Raw genomic sequence first — 19708 nt, 5'->3', positions numbered from 1 at the left:
TTGTTATTCCTGTGGATGGACTAACATTATATTTGTCTCGTGCTTGTGATAAGTTATATTCCCGAACTATTGTATTGTTGTGTTACAATATAAGCCCTTTATGAGACGTCGCGCAGACGTCCGACTGTGGCGTGTACTCGTTTCTCACTTTCGATATAAGCCCTTTATGTGACGTCGCTCAGACGTCCGACTGCGGCATGTACTGTCTTTATTTTCTGTTATAAGCCCTTTATGTGGTGTCGCCCCGACACCCGACTGTGGCATTGTTATTCCACATTTTCCGCTCGAGGAGTCTTTCAGACACTCGTTTGGCACCTGTATTATTATTCCGCATTTTCCGCTCGAGGAGTCTTTCAGACACTCGTTTGGCACCTGTATTATTATTCCGCATTTTCCGCTCGAGGAGTCTTTCAGACACTCGTTTGGCACCTGTATTATTATTCCGCATTTTCCGCTCGAGGAGTCTTTCAGACACTCATTTGGCACCTGTATTATTATTCCGCATTTTCCGCTCGAGGAGTCTTTCAGACACTCGTTTGGCACCCGCATTACTATTCTGCAGTTTCCGCTCGAGGCGTCATTCAGACCCTCGCTTGGCACCCAGTATTTATTATCTCTATGTCTGATCGCTCTGGTTAACTTATTCATGTGCTTCATGTTTGCATTTGTTATACTTTATGTCCGAACTGTCTTGCGAGTACTTTCATAGTAATCACCTGGCTTGTTGATTTGGCCAGATGTTGACGAAGGCGATCTCTTGGATGAAGAGTTTGATAGCGCGTCCGACGCCTAGAGGAGTCCCAGTCAGTCCTGCGCGATCCCGGATATTGGTCACTTGTATCGTTTACGCTTCCGCCACCCGCAATAAGTCTTCTCGAGCCTCACTCCGACGCTCGAAGAGTTGTAGTATTCTGGAATCATGTCACTCGCTTCGCGATGATATTTCCACCACCGTTATTATCGTGAGTTAGAAGTTTGCCACCCTATCCGCCGTATTGTTTTATCGGCGTGCATGTAATAAATTGTTGGGCAGTCTCTGCTCAACTTTGTATTATATTTAGTACTCCTGGTATTTTTCTTCTGTGACCAATGTATTGTCTATCAGTGAGAAGGAATTCTTCCTCGCTGGTCCGTAACAGGGATTGGTTTCTCAATAATTATTTTATTGAAAAACCGGTCGTGACACCATGTTTGCATCCTTGGCGTCCCAGTCGCCAGATGACTGCTAGATCACCAAGTCTGAGTCGCCATAACACAGGATCCGGCGTATGCCGAGATCTTTGGCTAGCCGGAGCCCGTGTATGAGCGCCTCGTACTCGACCACGTTGTTGGAGGTGGCGAAGTGGATTTGCAGCGTGTATCTGAGCTTGTCGCCTTTGGGAGAGGTGAGTACGATGCCGGCTCCCAAGCCGGTGTGCATCTTGGACCCGTCGAAGTGCATCCGCCAATGAGTAGAGTCGGGAGCCGGCGGTAGGTACTGGGTCTCGGCCCAGTCGACGAGGAAGTCGGCCAACGCTTGGGACTTGATGGCGGTACGGGGCTGATAGAAGATTGTGTAAGGTGCGAGCGCAATGGCCCATTTAGCCACCGCCCGGATGCATCCCGGCTGCCTATGATCTCGGCAAGCGGGGCGGTGCATACGACCGTGATGGGATGCTCTTGAAAGTAGGGCTTCAGCTTCTTGGCGGCGAAGTACACTCCATAGCACATCTTCTGGTAGTGCGGGTAGTTTTGCTTTGAGCTGGATAGTACTTCGCTTAGATAATATACCGGCCTCTGGACTAGTTGGGCTCGGCCTTCTTCTGGGCGCTGGACCACGATGACTGTACTGACCACTCGGCTAGTCGCGACAATGTAAAGGAGCATGGGCTCCTTCTCAGTCGGCGCCGCCAGGACAGGTGGAGTGGTCAGCATCTTCTTCAACTCATGGAAGGCTTGGTCTGCTTGGTCATTCCACTCGAAATGGGTGGATTTCTTCATGAGTCGGTACAGGGGGAGAGCCTTCTCTCCTAGCCGGCTGATAAAGCGGTTTAGGGAGGCCAGGCACCCAGTGAACTTCTGCACGTCTCGCAACTTGGTGGGAATCTCCATTCTCCCAATGGCCTTGATCTTCACAGGGTTGCACTCAATGCCGCGTTCGGAGACCAGAAATCCTAGAAGCTGGCCAGCTGGTACTCCGAACACGTATTTCTCGGGGTTGAGCTTGATCTGGAATCGGCGCAAGTTGGCAAATGTTTCTTTGAGGTCTTCCAGCAGGGTGCCGCGCTTCTCCGTCTTCACCACAATATCGTCTACGTAGACGTGGGCATTTCTGCCGAGTTGCTTGAGGAGGCATTTCTGCATGCAACGCTGAAAAGTGGCACCGGCATTCCTCAAGCCGAATGTCATAGTCAGGTAACAGAAAGCTCCGAATGGTGTGATGAAGGCGGTCTTCAGGCGATCTGCTGGGTCCAACTTAATCTGGTGGTATCCTGAGTAAGCATCCAAAAAACTCAACAGCTCGCATCCGGTTGTGGAGTGTATCACTTGATCAATCCGTGGCAAAGCAAACGGATCTTTGGGGCAGGTCTTGTTGAGGCTAGTGTAGTCTATACACATACGCCATTTGTTGTTCTTCTTCAACACCAAGACTGGGTTGGCAAGCCACTCTGGGAAAAACACTTCCATTATAAAGCCGGCGGCAAGGAGCCGGGCTATCTCTTCTCCTACGATTCTTCTCTTCTCTTCTGACAGTCGGCGGAGAGGCTGCTTGACCGGCTTCGCGTCGGCTCGGACGTGTAACTTGTGCTCGGCGAAATCCTTCGGAACACCCGGCATGTCCTTTGGGGACCATGCAAAGATGCCTCGTTTCTCACGGAGGAAGTCGACGAGCTCTCCTTCCTATTTACTGTCTAGGTTCGCACCAATGACTGCAAACCTCTCCGGGTTCTCCGGGTCCAGAGGTATCTTCTTCGTCTCCTTGGCCGGCTGGAAGGAGCCCTGCGCATCATAATCCTTGGGGTTGGGGGACAAGGCCGGCTGCTTGCCGACCATGGCCACAACTCGCTCCAGCATCTTCTTCTCTTCTGCCACTACGAGGGACTCGGCCAGCCGGCTGCTGGCTGCAGCGCACTCGATGGACTTCTTGTAGTCGCCGGCTACAGTGATGATCCCCTTCGAGCTCGGCATCTTCATCTTCAGGTAGGCTTAGTGGGGCACAGCCATGAACTTGGCCAGAGCAGGTCGGCCAAGCAAGGCATGGTAAGGGCTTTCCAGATCCACTACCTCGAACCAGATTGCTTCTCGGCGAAAGTGATCCTTGTCTTCGAAGAGAACATCCATCTTGATCTTGCCGATCGGGGAACAGGACAGGCCGGGTACGATGCCATGGAACAAGGTCCGGCTTGGCATGAGCTGCTTCGCCTTGAGGTTCAACTTCTCCATGGTATCGCGGTACAGTATGTTGATACTGCTTCCGCCATCAATTAGAACGTGGGAGAAGCGGGCAGCTCGCCTCTCCATTGCGAGGGTGACATCCAATACCAATGCATAGGAGCCAGGGGACAGCATCACCTCTAGGTGATCGGGCCGGCTTCAGTTGATAGGCCTCTCGGACCAATGCATGAACTCGGGGTTGCTGGAGGCGACTGCGTTGACCTCTTGGTGCTGTCGGCGCCGGCTGCGCTTGTCTTCAACCTGGCTCGTGAAGACGACATAGGCGGCGTGCTCTTCAGGGAACTCATCTTGAATGGCTCCGACTGCTGGTCGAGCAGCCGGCTACTGGGGGCTGGAGGCGGCGGGCCGGGAGGCGGAGGCGCCACCAGCCCCTCGCCCTTGGAGATCCGTGTGAGCCAGTGGCACTTTCGAGTCGTATGGTTGGACGGCTTCGCGCCGCTGTGGAACTTGCAGGGGGCATCGAGAGTCTGCTCGTAGGAGAAGGCCGGCTGCCAAGCCGGCCTGCCGCCCTTCTTCTTGGGAGCGGACCGTTCTTCGGGCTGCTCATCTTCGACTGTGGCCACCTGCCGACTGGTGGAAGGCGGCATAGGGGCCTTGCGCTTGTGGTCGTTCTGGTAGGGGCGCCGATTGGAGTCGCCAGCCGGCGTCTTGGGAGCCGGAGCGAGCACCTTCCCAGAGGCGTCCACTCGGAGCTCGATCTTCATCGAGGAATCGACCGTGGCGTACTTGTCTGCAATGACCAGCAGCTCGTCGAGGGTAGCCGGCTCGTCGCAGAGGAGTCGGTGCTTGAGGAGGCTGCCCTCTCGGCACCCGACAGTGAAGTATTTGATGGCTTGAACCTCGTGCACCCCCTCGCAGGAGTTGCGGAGCTCGGCCCACTGCGTGAGGTAGTCGCGGGTCGACTCGTTGGGCCCTTGGACGCATAGGGAGAGCTGGCGGGGCTTGGGAGGCCCCTTGTACGTGCTGGTGAAGTTGCGGGCGAAGACTTCCGTGAAGTCCAGCCAGCTGTTGACGCTGTAGGGCTTGAGGCTGTTGAGCCAGGTGCGTGCCGTGCCTTGCAGCATGAGAGGGACGTACTTCACGGCTACGCGTCTGTTGCCGTTCGCTATGCTGACAGCGGTAGAGTAGTCGATGAGCCAATCTTCCGGCTTCACAGAGCCGTTGTACTTGGGCGTGTCTCTGAGGAGCGAGAACCCTTTGGGGAAGGGCTCGTCGCGGATGCAGGGGCCGAAGCATGGCGGGCCGACATCGTCTTAAGCTCTCGCGCTGCTTGAAAACCAATAGATCGTATCAGCTCGATTGGTTAGTTCAATACTTCTGACCTCAAAATGGGCCGGCCCATCTGCACCCCTTCAGCGAAAGCTCCGCCTCTTGACGCTAACGAGCGTCAGACAGGAGCTCCCCAGCTTTGGGGCAAATCCTATTTGGCGCTGCAAACGAGGGCCTACAGCGCCCCACACTGGGCCGACCCATCTCACCCTGGTTCCTTTCCGTTTTGTAGAGGCAAAAAAAGTAGCGCCCCCGACGGGCATCAAACCCCTGACCTGCCCTTCGAGTTAACTGGCAGTTACCACCGCGCCACCCAGCTAGATCTGATCAGTAACATCCTTTTACTTATTTTCTTATTTCATCTGTCCTTTTACCTTGTTCCTTTATCGTTTATCGTTTTCGTTTTCGTTTTTTCTTTTTATTCTTCCTCCCTCGTTGTTTTTTTATAATTCTTAAACTTTTTCTTCAAATCGATGAACTATTTTTCAAATTCGCTGAACTTCTTTCAAATTCACTGAACTTTTTCAATTTTCAATGAACTTCTTTTCAATTTTGATGAACTTTTTTCTAATTTAATGAACTTTTCTTAAAATTTTATGAACCTTTTTTCCATATTCAGTGAACTTTTTTCAAATTCGATGAACTTTTTTCAAGTAGATGAACTTTTTTTAAATTTGTAGATTTTTGTTGAAAAACCATGAATTTTTTTCCATTTTCTATGAACCTTTTTCAAAATTGATGAACTTTTTTTCAAAATCCATGAACCTGTTCTAGTCACGAAATTTTTTGTTCCCAAAAAATTGATGCGATATAGTACGTTGTTATGTGCAAGAAATAGCGTCGCGACAATGTTATTTCCTGTCTCACGCTGCATCTAACCACTCAAGGTCGGTAGCTGAAGTGGTCAGCGAGCTTTGGACGTGAAATGAACTTTCTGAGTTCGAATCCTGTATTGCCCACTTTTTTGCGTACGACGCGTTTCATGGGCCGGCCCACTTGCAGGGTGCGTGGGCGCTGGTTCTCCTAGTCGGTGCTGCGAAATCACTAATTAAAGAGTACTTGTTGTAAAAAACACTCTACTTTTCTAGGTCGCGACAAGTGGCGCACTCGCAACCTGGAAGTTTTTCTTTTTTCGTAGATACGTTTATTCAAAATGTTTTATCTCTTAAACCGTGCGTCCAAATCTCGAACCGTTTTTATCATTGGATTCCTCGCGTCGAGATCTTCATAACTAGATCCCATATTGATAGATTTTGACGAACTTTTTTTCACGAATAAACCAGACGAAAAAAACTGGGCGAAAAAACCAACCGGGAGCACGGTTTTTTCCCTTTCCGAAAGAGGCACACCAGTGCCTCTCACGAAATCACAACCGTGCCTCTCGTGGAAGCAAAACCGTGGCTCTCGTGAAAGGAAAAAAAAACAGAAAACGTGTTTTTTTTGTTTTCGGGAGGCACAGCCGTGACTCTCGCGAAAGCACAACCATGCCTCTCGCGAAAGCAAAACCATGACTCTCGCGAAAGAAAAAAACAGAAAACGCGTATTTTTTTGGGTTTCCGAGAGGGACGGCCGTGACTCTCGCGAAAGCACAACCGTGCCTCCCGCAGAAGCAAAACCGTGACTCTCACGAAAGAAAAAAAACAGAAAACGTGTTTTGTTTTTTCCTTTCCGAGAGGCACGTCCGTGACTCTCGCGAAAGCATAACTGTGCCTCTCGCGGAAGCAAAACCGTGCCTCTCCCGGAAGCAAAACCGTGACTCTCGCGAAAGCACAACCGTGCCTCTCGCGGAAGCAAAACCGCGACTCTCGCGAAAGGAAAAAAACAGAAAACTTGTTTTCTTTCCGTTTCCGAAAGGCACGACCGTGACTCTCGCTAAAGCACAACCGTGCCTCTCGCGGAAGAAAAACCGTGACTTTCGTGAAAGAAAAAAAAATAAACGCGTTTTTTTCGCGCAAAAAGTTTTTTTTTTTGAAATTTTTTTTAGTCGAAAAGCTAAGAAAGACCGGGGAAAATCAAAACATCGAAAAAAAAAACCGTTTAAAAAGCCGAAAACGCGTGCGGAAAAAAATAAAAAAAATAAAATCCGAAGAAAGCGTCCAGAGCGCGACACGTGGCGAATGGCTGAGAGCGCGCCAGGTGATGCTGATCATTGCGATGCTCCCGAAGATGCGCTCGTTAACTTTTTTTTTTGAGGGGTGAAAAACAGTTTATTCATCACCATAATCCACATGAAGTGGGATACATGAAGGGTCATGAGGGTTTTCAAGCCACATATGGTGTCCCGGACCCTGCGAAAGAGCAAATTTAGCTAATCTATGTGCCTCATAGTTTACGGCACGACCCTCCCAAACAAAATTGCAATTAAACGTAGTAGCACTGAGTTTTATTTCGCTGATGATAGTACCATATCGGCCTCTGGTCCCCTTTTGAATGTCTGAGACAACTTGTTTGCAGTCTGAGGCAATGATGAACTGTTGCAGGTTGAGGTCCTCCGCCAAGGCTAAGGCCTCCAACACAGTAGGATCGCATATACCATAAGTGACGAGTGCAGAGCTTCCAAGATAGAATCCTTGGTCATCCCTACAGATAGCAGCAGCAGAGCTTCCCCGCTCGAACCTGACTCCTGCGTCCACATGAATTTTTGCATATCCCATAGGATGAGCTCGTTAACTAGTTGCTGGTGCTGACAAGCACATCGCACGGCGTGCGACGGGCCAGGCACGACCCGTTTTAGTCCCATGCCAGGCAGGCCCGTTATGTACTGGGCACGCATGCTACGGGGCTGGCCCAGGTTTTCGGTCCGGATTGCCAGATCTGCTGCAGAGCCAACCACGCGGCCTCCGCCGCCGCCCCGGCATCCGAGAGCCCCCCACCGTTTCTGAAAAAAAAAAGGGGCCCCCAACCTCCGCACCGCCGCCGGACAACATGGATTTCGCTCGTCGTAGGAGAACCACCAAACCCCCGCCGGCGCCCCCCACCTGCCACCAACGAGACGGGGCAAGGGCCACGCGCGCGTCCGTCCGCCGCGCCGAGGCACTCGGTGGCAGTCGGAATCCTTCCACCGCATCCCCCGCCCCTCCTTGGCCGAGGTAAGCTGTTCTTTGATTTGTGTAAGGAACGATGCGATACCGATGCACACGCATTCCAACTTTTAGGTCTAACAATTCGGTTTGATATACCACTATGCAAGTTTAACATCTCCAGGGTGTAGATTACTTCATATAGTCGGGCTTAAAGTACTTGTAGAATAGGACTATTGCTCTACATTTTTAATTAGGTGTAGCCGTGTAGGGATGGAAATTAGAAGACAAAACAAAAGTTCCTTTCATGAACTTCATTTACTATAGGTTGAACCACAGTATACTGTATACATATGTTAAGGAGTATTAATATTGGTCTAGAGTCCTTATTAGTCTATGTTTAGTTTCCTTACACCTCAAGTCATGTGTAATATATATATGCCTCTTGGGTCTTCAATAAAGATAAGTCTCTTTTCTAACATGGTATTAGAGCCTAGGTTATTTTCTTTAACACGCGCAACTCGTGCTTCCCGATCCAATCTCGCGCGGTCGCTGCTTCTTCTATCGCCTGATTGTCGCTGCTTATCTCTGCCGCATGTTCGCGTGCTGATTCCGTGTCCGCCGCCCGTGACGGCTGCCGCAAGTCCCTCGATCCATATCAGGCCGGGACTCCAGATCAACCTGCCTCCATCCAACAACCTCCGCCTGTGTCCGCCCATGCCCGCGAGGACTCCCGCCGCTGCTCCCCTCAATCTGCTGTCACCAAGGACCGCTGCTGCTGGCTGCTACCTGCTGGTGTTCCCTAGCTGCTGCTACGTTGTGTTGCTAGCTGCTACGTGGTGCTCTCTGCTGTCCACTACTACCTGCTGCTACGTGGTGCTGTTACCTGCTACGTGGTGCTGCTCTCCTGGTCTGATCCGCTCCGCTGCCTGTTTCCTACGTGGTTGATCTGGGTTAGCTGTAAAAATAGAAGATAGTATGTCTTCGTCGTCGGGGTATGTCGTCATCCCTTGCTGCCCGTTGATTTTTGATGGAACTAACTACACCGAGTTCATTGCCTTCTTTCGCATTCATATGCGTGGCATTCGTCTCTGGGGTGTTTTATCTGGCGAGGTCTCCTGTCCGTCACGTCGGGTTCCTCCTATGGTTCCTACTCCACCGACGCCAACGCCTCTTGCTGTGGATGCTGCTCAACCTGCTAAGGATGCAGCTAAGCTTGCTGACGAGTCTGCAACTCGTGCTTATGAGCAACAGGTTTTGACCTATGAGGAGTCTCTTCACTTTTACCGTGATGCTCTCTCTGCTTACACTCAGTGGTCTGATGATGATGCTCGCGCCGCAGCTGTTCTCACTTCCAGTGTTTTGCCTCATTTTGTCTCTGACTTTATGGGCCTCGCTACCGCCTTTGCAATGTGGACATTTTTTGCCAGCGCTATCAACCATCCGGTGATGCCTTGTATCTATATGTGGTTCGCCAGGAGCATGCTCTTCAGCAGGGTGACTCCACTGTTGATGATTTCTACGCACAGAGTTCTGTCATTTGGCGCTAGCTTGACTCCCTTCGGACTGCTGGTTGTCGTACTTGTCAGTATTGACAAGCTGTGCGGTCCGACTTGGAGTTTCATCGCGTCTATGAGTTCTTGTCTCGACTTCGTCCAGAATTTGAGCCACGGCGCGCTCAGTTGTTTGCCCGCGGCCGTATTACTCTTATGGAGGCACTTTCTGAGATTCGGGCTGAAGAGACTCGCCTACGTGGTGCTGGTTTACTTGAGGTTCCCTCTGTGCTTGCTGCTCGAGCTTCTACTACACCGCCTCTTTCACGCTCCGGTGCTCTGCCACTCCTGCCCACTTCTCCTAGTGGTGAGGGCCGCTCTCGTTCTCACTGCGGCTACTGCAACAAGGATGTCCTGAGTCTGAATGCTTTCTAAAGAAGCGGCACATGCGCCAGGGGCGCATATCTTCTTCGGAGACTTGTGCTTCTATTCCGACCCCTTGAGCAGTGTCCCTGACTGAGCAGGATATTGTGCGACTTAAGCGTCTACTTGCAGCTTCAGGTTCTTCTTCACCAGGTTCTGCCGGTCTTGTTATTGACTCTTCTAGCTCAGAGAGACCACCCTCTTCACAGTCAGGAGCACACCACGGGAGCTCTGCTTGGCCCTCTCCACAGTCGGGAGCACAACACGGGAGCTCTGCTTGGTCTTGGCCCTCGGCACCATGATTTTTTCTTTCGCTACCATCGTATCTAGTTCATGTGTTTTGTTAGCTTCCTAGTTTTCTATAATTTCCGCTGAGTCCACCAAATCCGTTGATATTTTGTGTTTTCTCATGTCATGTGAGTCCACCATACCTATGTCCGTCAGCCTTTTTCTGGTCATTGTCCTCTGTATAGAATTTATGTGGCCTCTCTTTGCATTGTTGATCTAAGCCCATTCTCTTGCCGCCGAGCTTCTTTCGCTGTCGGTTTTCATGGGCCATGATTCTTTAAGCAATGCTTCATTCTTTTGATGTGCCATCTTCTTTCGACAACCCATCTTCTCTTGATACTTCTATTGTATCTTCTATCGATGCGGTGTCTTTCTCTGATGTGCCATCTCTTCGTTATCCCCTTTGGCGACTCGACAGGTTTAAAGACTCTTCATGCTACGACGACACTCTCAAGACACGGATTTGAATTATCATTTTTTTTAGTATTACACTTCTTCAAATGCAATGTTATTGCATACGCTTTGCATTTAAGGGGGGGTGTTAAGGAGTATTAGTATTGGTCTAGGAGTCCTTATTAGTCTATGTTTAGTTTCCTTACACCTCAAGTCATGTGTAATATATATATGCCCCTTGGGCCTTCAATAAAGATAAGTTGCTTTCCTAACAACATACACCACAAACATAGATTTACCAGTAGAATGGAAGGCAGTTCACAACATAACACGGCTGCAACCAAGATTTTTTTTTCCTTATGTAGAGAAAACTAGACGTCAGCCGTCATGAACCAGCAACGTGTGAGCAATGAAACAGTTCTACTTCTGCTCAGCCCTGCAGTGCTGAAAATGCTTCTTTGATTACGGTGACCTCAATGTAAACGTCCTGCATTGCGGGACGATCTTTAGGTATCTCTGCGGCGCACATGAGGCCAATCTTAACGAGCTCGATGATGCAGCTCATTATTCCAGCCATTTGATGATGATTTTCTTGGTCTAAAGTACCTCCTGCTTCTTCATCTTGCTCCCCATAATACGGAGCAATTCTAGGATCTAGAATCTCGCCAATCTTTTCTGGAAATGATTTTTCGATAAATTTGTAAAGGCTCAGACCATCTTTAAACATCTCATCAGTTGGACGCTTCCCTGTGAGCATTTCTAAGATGATGACTCCAAAACTGTAGACATCACCCTCAGTGGAGATTTTGCTCCCAAAGCCATATTCTGCAACATGTGTAGTTATTGAAACCGTTAATTAATACAACATAATTTGACCACATGAATCAAAGGTTTTCTGTGGAAAAGAAAGTAAAATTTTCATATCCAGAAGAGCCTACAAGTTATTCTCGAAAAATGTACCATGCTCAGTTGAGAAATTGTTACCTGGTGCAATGTATCCAACTGATCCTCTTGGTCCCACTAAGCTTGTAGAACCACCAATGCTCGAATAAGAATAATTGCGTAGGAACTTAGCCAATCCGAAGTCACCAACACATGCGCCCATGACATCATTTAGGAGGACATTGCTGGGCTTCAGATCACAATGGACCATAGGAGGCATGCAGTTGTTATGAAGGTAATCCAAAGCAGCCGCTATGTCCACTGCTATTGCTATTCTTGAATATAAACTCAATGGCCTTCTCAGGTGATGCTCGTGGAATGTTGGATAGAGCCAACTTTCGAGGTCCCCATTTACCTTATATTCAAGAACAAGAGCTTTGAACTCATTTCCTGTTGGATCACTTGTTGAGCATACAGTGATCACCCGTACAAGATTACGATGACGAGTGTTTCTCAGGGCCTCACACTCATCGAGGAAGCTCTTTGTTGCTCCAAGTTGATCAAGTTTGAAAACTTTGATAGCAACTTCATGTACTTCGGACTCAATTCTACCTTTGTACACGGACCCATATTTTCCTGAACCAACCAAGTTGTCTAAAGAGAAACCATTTGTTGCTTTCAATAAATCAGCATATGTAAACTTCTGTAACTCTTCAAAGGATGGATGAGCTGCTTGTGTGACTTTCTTTCTCTTTTTCCAAATAATTACTCCGAAGCATGATACCAGGACCAAAAAAAGAGCAGTAAATCCTACTATCTTTAAGATGTTGGAGGTGTGCCTTTGTTTGGATGTTTCTGCATTGCAAAGTGGCAACTGTAGCAATGGGGTGCTCGCACATAGCTTCTTGTTTCCTTGAATGAACACATTGCTTCCATTCTGAAATATTCCATCTGCAGGTACTGATCCTTCGAGGTTGTTGAAGGACAAATTGAGAAGCTTCATAGACTTGAAGAGCTTCAAGAATTCAGGGATTTCACCTGTTAAGTTGTTCTGAGATAGGTCCATCACAGTGATGCCTCTCAAATTCACAAAAGATTGAGGGATTCTTCCATGAAGACGGTTGCCCTCCATGTGGAGCGACTCCAATTGGACGCACTGACCTAGAGTAGATGGTATCTGACCAGACAGTTGGTTATAGGAGATATTCAGTGGACCGAGATTGATCAACTCGCCAATCTCCATTGGTATTTCTCCAGAGAGTTGGTTGTGAGACAAGTCCAAACCTTCAGAAAGGTCGGAAAGAGTAAAGAGCTCCTTTGGTATGCTTCCGTTGAAGCTGTTACAAGAGAGGTTCAATATGTGCAGTTTTTTGCAGTCTCCTAAAGCTTCTGGGATTGGGCCACTCAAACTGTTTTCTTGTAAGTAAAGCTCACTCAATTGACTCAAATTACCAACTGAAAGTGGGATCTGTCCAGAAAATTTGTTCTGGGACAAGCTTAAGACAAACAAGTTGGGAAGATTTCCAATTGACTCAGGAAGATTCCCGGTAAGCAAATTCCGTTCCATGTAAAGAAGCTTGAGGCCTGTGAGGTGCTCTATCTCATGTGGTATGGTGCCAGAAATTTTATTTGATCTTAGTAACAGTACCTCTATGCTCTTTGAAAGGCCTGCAACGACACTCGGCAAGACTCCTTGAAGGATGTTTGCATCCAAGCGTAAGTTCACCAGTTGTGTGCAATTTGTCAACGAGGATAGGAAAGACCAGTCTCCTGCTTCAAGTTGATTCTTGCCTAGATTCAGATCGACTAGGCTGGGTAAAATCCCAAAAGATGGAACAATGCCATGGAATGCATTGTTCCGGAGGTTGATCACCTGGAGATTGGTTGTGTTTGCTAGTGAAGTGGGGATTTGGCCTTGGAACTGGTTTCCTTGCATAATCAAAGTTTGGATGCTTGGAAGGGTGTATCCGATGTTGTGTGGAAGCTCCCCTACAAGATTGTTTGTAGCCATGCCAAGGTATGTGAGTGCTGACATGTTGTAAAGAGAGGCTGGGACACTCCCTGTCAAAAAGTTATAAGTGATGTCTAGTATTTCCAGGTTTCGAATTTCATCTATACTCATGGGGATGTTACCTTGGAAATTATTATCTCCAAGCAAGAGCCAGCGAAGGGAGGAAAAGTTCCCTATAAAGGAAGGTATGGTGCCAGAAAGATTATTTGATTGCAAGATAAGATACTGCAAGGGTGAGTCAATGTTCAACAAGGCTGGTATGGACCCAGCAAAGCTGTTTGTTCCCAGTAATAACTTTTGGAGTGATGTACTGTTAAACAGTGCAGGAGGAATCTCTCCACTCAGGTGATTGTTTGATAAGGCCAAAAGTTGAAGTGAGGAACTATTAGCTAGGAGAGGCGGGATAGGTCCTGTGAGGCTATTGTTCGTGAGAACAACAGAGTGAAGAGAAGAGCTGCTTCCAAGTGAACGTGGAATGCTGCCCGTCAGACTATTTGTAGCAAGACGTAAAACTGCAAGGTTTCGGAGCATCCCCAACCCTTCTGGGATACCTCCACTGAGCTTGTTGTGACCCAAACTGAGCTGCTGCATATCTGAGCATTGGCTTAGGCTTGGGGGGATCACACCATCAAGGGAGTTGCTTCCAAGATCAATAGTTTGAAGGTGAACGCATGAAGACAGAGTGCTTGGGATCCTGCCAGTAAGATTGTTTGTGCTGAGGTTAAGGTACCGCAGCCTATTTAGTTGCCCAAGTTCAGGTGGTATTTGGCCAGTAAGTTGATTGTTGGGGATGTGGATTTTTGTGAGGAAAGTGAGATTGCCGATACATGGTGGTATCTGTCCATCGAGGTCAAGTGACTCGAGGTCCAGTGCAATGACACGAGATGCATGTCTCTTGCTGCAAGTAACACCGGACCAACTGCAGAACTGCAGCGAGTCATTTTTCCATGAGACCAGGAGTCCAGCAGAGGTCGTGAGATGGAGTTTAAGGCAGCAGAGAGCATGGAGGTCGGTGTTAGAATCATTTTGGGGTGCTATAGAATCTAATGAAGATGCATAAACAAGGGAGCAGAGGACAAGGACCAGGGGAAGTGAGGAACTGAGAGTGCCCAGAGCCTGAGGAGACATGTAATTTCTATCACACACACGCTTCGACAGTTTAGTCGATGAACGGACTGACGACTGGTCAAGCTCGTGGAACAAGAAGGCAATGGAGAACTCACTTGGGAGCTGCAATGCGCGGTGGCCGTCCTCTCGCGACACCCCGGGATGGAGTTTAAGGCACTGAAGGGCTTGCGAGTCGGTCTGAGAATCATTCTGTAGAGCTGCAGCACCTAATAAAGGCGGCCTTGTGTTGAATAATCAACCAGGCCTTCAGCCAATCAAACACTAGTTTAAGTTATTCTTCCAATTCAACTTTGAGATAGTCAAATTACATGATGGTCAAATGGACAATTTTTCATATTTATATTCTACTGTACTGTGTAAAGACGTATACAAAGGCACCACTTGCTGGTGGGGGTTGGAAGTTGGAGTCCAAACTACATGATGCATGAATTAAGGAATCCAAATAAGACCATTTCAACACAGTCGCTTAAACTCCCTAAATGCTACTATAGGAGTCCAAACTCGCTTAAAAATAATCTTCCAACAAGCTGCATACTACTAGTTCAAACTCGGTGAGCACGCGCGTTGTTGCTCTCTCTTCCTCATGCTACAATAGGAGTAGAACATCACATTGGTGTTTCGGAGCTCTCTTCCTCATGCTACAATAGGAGTAGAACATCACATTGGTGTTTCGGAGCTAAACTGTGCACAGAACGACCAGCCATTGGGTTAGGTGGGTGTGGTGTCCTGACTGATGCGGAAGGTTTGAGGGTCGGCGTTGGAGATGCCCTAAGGCGCCAATTTGTTCAACTATCGAACCAAATTGTACATCCAGGACATGGAAACCACTTCCACGACTATGTCAGCATGTCAACTGGCATGCTTCTGAGACTTGGAACGAATAGTAGATGACAAGAGCGAAAGAGACATTTGTGACGAATGATGTGGACTGGACAGCAGTCGACAGAAGCAAGATCTTGGGCCCTTAACTTAGCGAAGATCCATGCAGACTTTTCCGCGCCATATGCGAGAAGAACGCGACGAAGTCCGGGGTGGCTGCACCCTAAGTCACTCTCATGATCCACAGGTTACAGTCAACGAAGATTTTAATTCTTCCTTATCTTCTGGCCGCCCCAGTCAGCAGAGCTCATTATGATCTTCCTCTCCCAAGAAAGTAAGGCATAATATATTTTGGAGCTCTATATATAGGTGCCTTAAGCATTGCGGCATGGCAACTCACGGAGCGCGTCGTCAATCCGGGAAGATGCAACCCGGCTGTCGCCGCCTGCTGCTTGCTCGGCTTCTCGCCCTCCTCGCGCTGCTGCTGCTAATCGTCGGTGTGCATGGCCGTATAGGAGGGGGCTGCGGTAGTCGTAAGTATGCCCTGCATTCGTTTTTTCTTTTAACTTCCCACGCGTGTGTCGTGTTGAGAATACGTCGTAGTATACGATACTCTCTTTTCAGATGGTCTGATATGTAGTACTACTTTGAATGTCGTCGCAGAGAACCCAAACGGCTGCACAGGTCTGCCCCCTCCAGAGTGTCCAGGCTGTGGATAGCAGCAGGTCTCACTCCGAAGCATATGCCCACGCCGATGGCATCTCAGGATGTTGTGTATCGTTCTACAATAGTTGATTTTGTTTCTGTATGGTATAAGAGAGATATGAAGGTCACAATCTTTTCCTTACTTACGGAATGTTAAGGAAAACAAGGATAGCTGAATATAAGACACAATTCATCGATATGAGCTTGCGTTGCAAATACTACCACTCCGTCCCATAATGTAAGACGTTTTTGCAAAGACTTTTTTTTACAGACTAACATAGCTTATAAAAACGTCTTACATTATGAGACGGAGGGAGTATAAGACATTTACAATGACTACTTGGGTGCCCGTGCTTTGCCATGAAACAACAAACAACAAACTTATATGTCGCTCATCATAATTGTTGGCCGCGGTCTCTGATCTAACCTTGTTGTCTCACCACCATCGCAATCAATCCCTTGTCTCTTGTCGTCTTCGACCAATGTCCTGGTCCGAGTAGCCCAACACAATAACCTCACTTTTGGCGAAATTAATCGTCAAACCTGACATCTCCTGGAAGCACATAAGAAGAAACTTCAGGTTTATAATATCCATAGAAGTTCCTTCCACTATAAGGATGGTGTCGTTCACATACTGCAAGTGCGTGACGCCACCTCCTGCAATCAAGTTAGGCACGACCTCTCATAGATGACCCTCCCTTTTAGCCGCATCCATAATAGCTGCCAGGCCATCGACCGTGAGGTTAAACAAGAAGGGGGAGCTTGGGTCACCCTGCCTCACTCCTCTAGAGGGCTTAAAAAAGGCACCTGTCTCCCCATTGATGTTTATGACCGTATGCCCACTCGTGACTAACTGCATGATCTTGGTGATCCAACGATCATCAAACCCCTTTCGCTGGAGGGAATCCCGAAGTCCCAACTAAGTGTGTCATAAGCTTTGTGGAAATCAAATCTGGAAGAGAACTGCCTTCTGGCAACTAGTCTTAATCTCATGAACTATCTCGTGTAGGGCCAGCACCCCATCATGGATCAGCCGGCCCGGGATGAAGGCCGTCTGATTTGGGTGGGTAATCCTTGCCACGATCAGGGTCGCCTTAATGGCGTATGCCTTGGCAAGGATGCGGAAGATCACGGTTATAACTGTGATAAGCCGGAATTGGCGGATGTCCGTTGCCCCCACCACCTTGGGGATCAACGAGACCACCCCATAGGTCAATCGGGAGATATCTAGCACTCCCCTATAAAAGTCCCAGAAAATAGCCATTACCACTCCTTTTATGACTTTCCAAAACTTTACGAAGAACCTAACCGGAAGCCCGCCCGGACCAGGCACCGAGTCAGGCTTCATGGAGTTAATTGCCACCTCCACCTCGGCTTCAGAGAACGGCTCCAGGGGCCTGGCGTTCTCCTCCTCTGAGACACACATCTCCAGTGGCCACACATCATCTCAGAGACTAATTCCCGGGCATGGCTGGGCGCTAAACAGATTCCTGTAGAATCCATCTATGGGGAACGGATCTTGGCCTTATCCCGGAGCATTCTCAGACCATCCCAAAGGATCCCGATCAGGGAGCGCCTGCGGTGTCGTTGGCGATGGCCTAGAAATATGTTGTATTCGAGTCACCATGGAGGGTCCAGTTGAGGCGGTCGCGAAGTCGGCAATAGATTTCCTTGTTTTGAAATAGCGACATGAGATCGTCTTCTAGTGTGTACCGTTCCATCCACTCTTCTGGGTCCGGCTCTACCGAGTTTGCTCTAGCGTCAATGGCCTGAATCGTGGTAAGCAGCACCGCCTTGCGGTTCATAAGGTCTCGGCCTAGGTTGTCACCCCATCCCCACATGAACCGCCTAGACAGCTTGGAACAGTGGTGCCAAGTGTCCAGCACGAATATGGATCTATGCGGGACATTTTGACGGCGTCGGCGAAACCTGGCTGCCGCAGCCAGAACACCTCGAGGTGGAACCGGGGCAGGGGCCGAGGGACGTCATCACCGAAGGCCAATAGGAGCAGTACATGGTCCGAGCCTACCCTTGTCACCGCCCACAGCGTAGCCAGAGGGAATTTCTACTCCCAATCCGCGGATACCAAAACCCGGTCCAACACGTTCATAACCGGGTTGGCTTGCTTATTGGTCCAGGTGAATCTAGCCCCGATCTGATCCAATTCCTGTAGGCCCATCGACTCGATGCAGTCGTTGAAATAGGACATAAGCGGGATATTGATCCCGAAGTTGTTTTTTTTATCTAAGGCCTCCTTAAGGAGATTGCAGACCCCTCCTACCACTACCGAAAGCATGGCCCGCTTCACCTTTGCGGCTTGCTCCGATTGGAAGGCACCTGCTCGACTATGATCAGCAGATCCGTAAACAATAATAGCTTCCCACTTGAAGTTATTTTTATGTTGGAGGAGCTCCATGCCCACAAAGAATTCACCGCGCTCCATGGAGCCTACCTCGAACGACTCATCCTTCACTCCTAGAAGGACGCCGCCCAAGTGCCCGGGAACCCCACTAGTGGGGAGCCAGTGCAACTGAAAGTGAAACTAATCCCTGGGTGGTTTTGGTAATTAATAACAATATATATGTCACTGAACTAATGCCTACTCAAAAATAGATTTCAAGAAAGTTCAGTGTTGGCATGGCAAGCACATGTGGATGCGGCGTTGGAGGTATGCCCTAAAGGCAATCATGTATGATGATATTTCCTATGCGTTTATGAATAAAGATAGTCATTGGACATTATCAATGATGTGTATCAATAAGTACGTGGCGAGGCAGGGGTTGCGGAGGAGATGCAGGAGGACTGCAGGCGAGGCAGGGAGGAGGCGCTTGGGGCCGACCATGGCAGGCGGTGCACGGAGCAGAGGCCGAGGCGCCATGGCAGGGGGAGCTCGCTCGCGTGAGAAGCGAAGGCAGGGAGGAAGGGAAAGGAGAGGTGGCAAGGGGCGACGGGGCCGAGGAGCTCGTCGACGGAGAGAGGGAGGTCCGGCAGATCTTCCACCGCGGCAAAGGTGCACATGAGGTGTTCGCTAAAATTCCAAAGAGAGAGAGAGATGAGGAGGAAGAAGGAGGTGATGCTGACGTGTGGTCCCCACCTGTCATAATGGTCAATTTAACGGTAAAAGGAGGGAAAGGAGAGGTGGCAAGGGGCGACGGGGCTGAGGAGCTCGCCGGCGAAGAGAGGGAGGTCCGGCAGATCTTCCACCGCGGCAAAGGTGCACATGAGGTGTTCGCTAAAATTCCAAAGAGAGAGAGAGAGAGAGAGATGAGGAGGAGGAAGGAGGTGATGCTGACGTGTGGTCCCCACCTGTCATAATGGTCAATTTAACGGTAAAAAATAAATGGTGTTGACTTTCCCGCCACGTCAGCCATGATAGACGGGCCCCGCATGTCATTAACATGTTTAAATCTTCTAAACTGGCCATTTTCCGAAAGTGGTAGTTTTTAGTCACGAGATTCTAATTTTTTGGTAGTTATCAGTCACTTTTTTGAAAGTGGTAGTTCTGTGGGACGCGAACCCAATTGTGGTAGCTTTTTGTCAAACACTCGGTCCAGGTCGAACATAATTTGGGCTTTAGGATCTGTGTGAGGCCCAAGTGTTGAGCCCATGACAGATGCCTATATATAGTGAAGGTGCGGCACACTCCTTGAGTTGATCGCTTTGGCGCCGTCACTAGGTTTTGCATGTGTTGCTAATAGCCACCTCCACTCGCTGCCGGTTGTGTGATCGGACCTAGCAGTCCACCGCACGACATTCCTCCTGCATGCGCGGATACCGTTAAAGGCGGTGCACTTGCGCCGCTCTGGCGAACCTGTTCGTGGGATCCGATCAGCTACGTGGGA

The 19708-nt window shown here is 49.0% G+C and overlaps 2 protein-coding genes and 1 long non-coding RNA gene across 4 annotated transcripts; 2 read left to right on the top strand and 1 right to left on the bottom strand.

Moving 5' to 3' along the window:
- Window positions 1-7483: 7483 nt before the first annotated feature.
- On the top strand, window positions 7484-16202 carry LOC123165982 (uncharacterized). 2 transcript variants are annotated; one of them, XM_044583745.1, is made up of 3 exons: window positions 7484-7793; window positions 15531-15698; window positions 15825-16202. In XM_044583745.1, exons 1-3 carry the CDS (start codon window positions 7630-7632, stop codon window positions 16021-16023), a joined length of 531 nt encoding a protein of 176 aa, XP_044439680.1. In that variant the 5' UTR covers window positions 7484-7629; the 3' UTR covers window positions 16024-16202. The 2 variants fall into 2 exon arrangements, 1 of the variants encoding a protein (XP_044439680.1); XR_006483299.1 differs by having other exon boundaries at window positions 7498-7793; window positions 15531-15694; window positions 15825-16063.
- On the bottom strand, window positions 10737-14342 carry LOC123165981 (receptor kinase-like protein Xa21). Its single transcript, XM_044583744.1, has 2 exons — window positions 11306-14342; window positions 10737-11146 (listed from the first exon to the last, which is right to left on the bottom strand). The coding sequence occupies exons 1-2, from the start codon at window positions 14340-14342 to the stop codon at window positions 10752-10754; spliced, it is 3432 nt and encodes a 1143-aa protein (XP_044439679.1). The 3' UTR covers window positions 10737-10751.
- On the top strand, window positions 12509-14799 carry LOC123165983 (uncharacterized). The gene is made up of 2 exons (XR_006483300.1): window positions 12509-12750; window positions 12870-14799. It is a non-coding gene; the product is annotated as an uncharacterized lncRNA (long non-coding RNA).
- Window positions 16203-19708: the final 3506 nt, after the last annotated feature.

This window comes from Triticum aestivum, chromosome 7D (genome assembly GCF_018294505.1).
Source record: "Triticum aestivum cultivar Chinese Spring chromosome 7D, IWGSC CS RefSeq v2.1, whole genome shotgun sequence".
Taxonomy (NCBI): domain Eukaryota; kingdom Viridiplantae; phylum Streptophyta; class Magnoliopsida; order Poales; family Poaceae; genus Triticum; species Triticum aestivum.
Note: the sequence above shows the minus strand (reverse complement) of the source record. Positions and strands in the feature narration are given on the sequence as shown.

Bases quoted from the DNA above. Each gene is read 5' to 3' on its own strand.
- LOC123165982 (XM_044583745.1), top strand. From the start codon at position 7,630: ATGGATTTCGCTCGTCGTAGGAGAACCACCAAACCCCCGCCGGCGCCC. The intron at 7,794-15,530 runs GTAAGCTGTTCT...CTCTATATATAG, and splicing joins CCCGCCCCTCCTTGGCCGAG to GTGCCTTAAGCATTGCGGCA. The intron at 15,699-15,824 runs GTATGCCCTGCA...ATGTCGTCGCAG, and splicing joins GGGGGCTGCGGTAGTCGTAA to AGAACCCAAACGGCTGCACA.
- LOC123165981 (XM_044583744.1), bottom strand. From the start codon at position 14,342: ATGTCTCCTCAGGCTCTGGGCACTCTCAGTTCCTCACTTCCCCTGGTC. The intron at 11,147-11,305 runs GTAACAATTTCT...CACATGTTGCAG, and splicing joins AGTTGGATACATTGCACCAG to AATATGGCTTTGGGAGCAAA.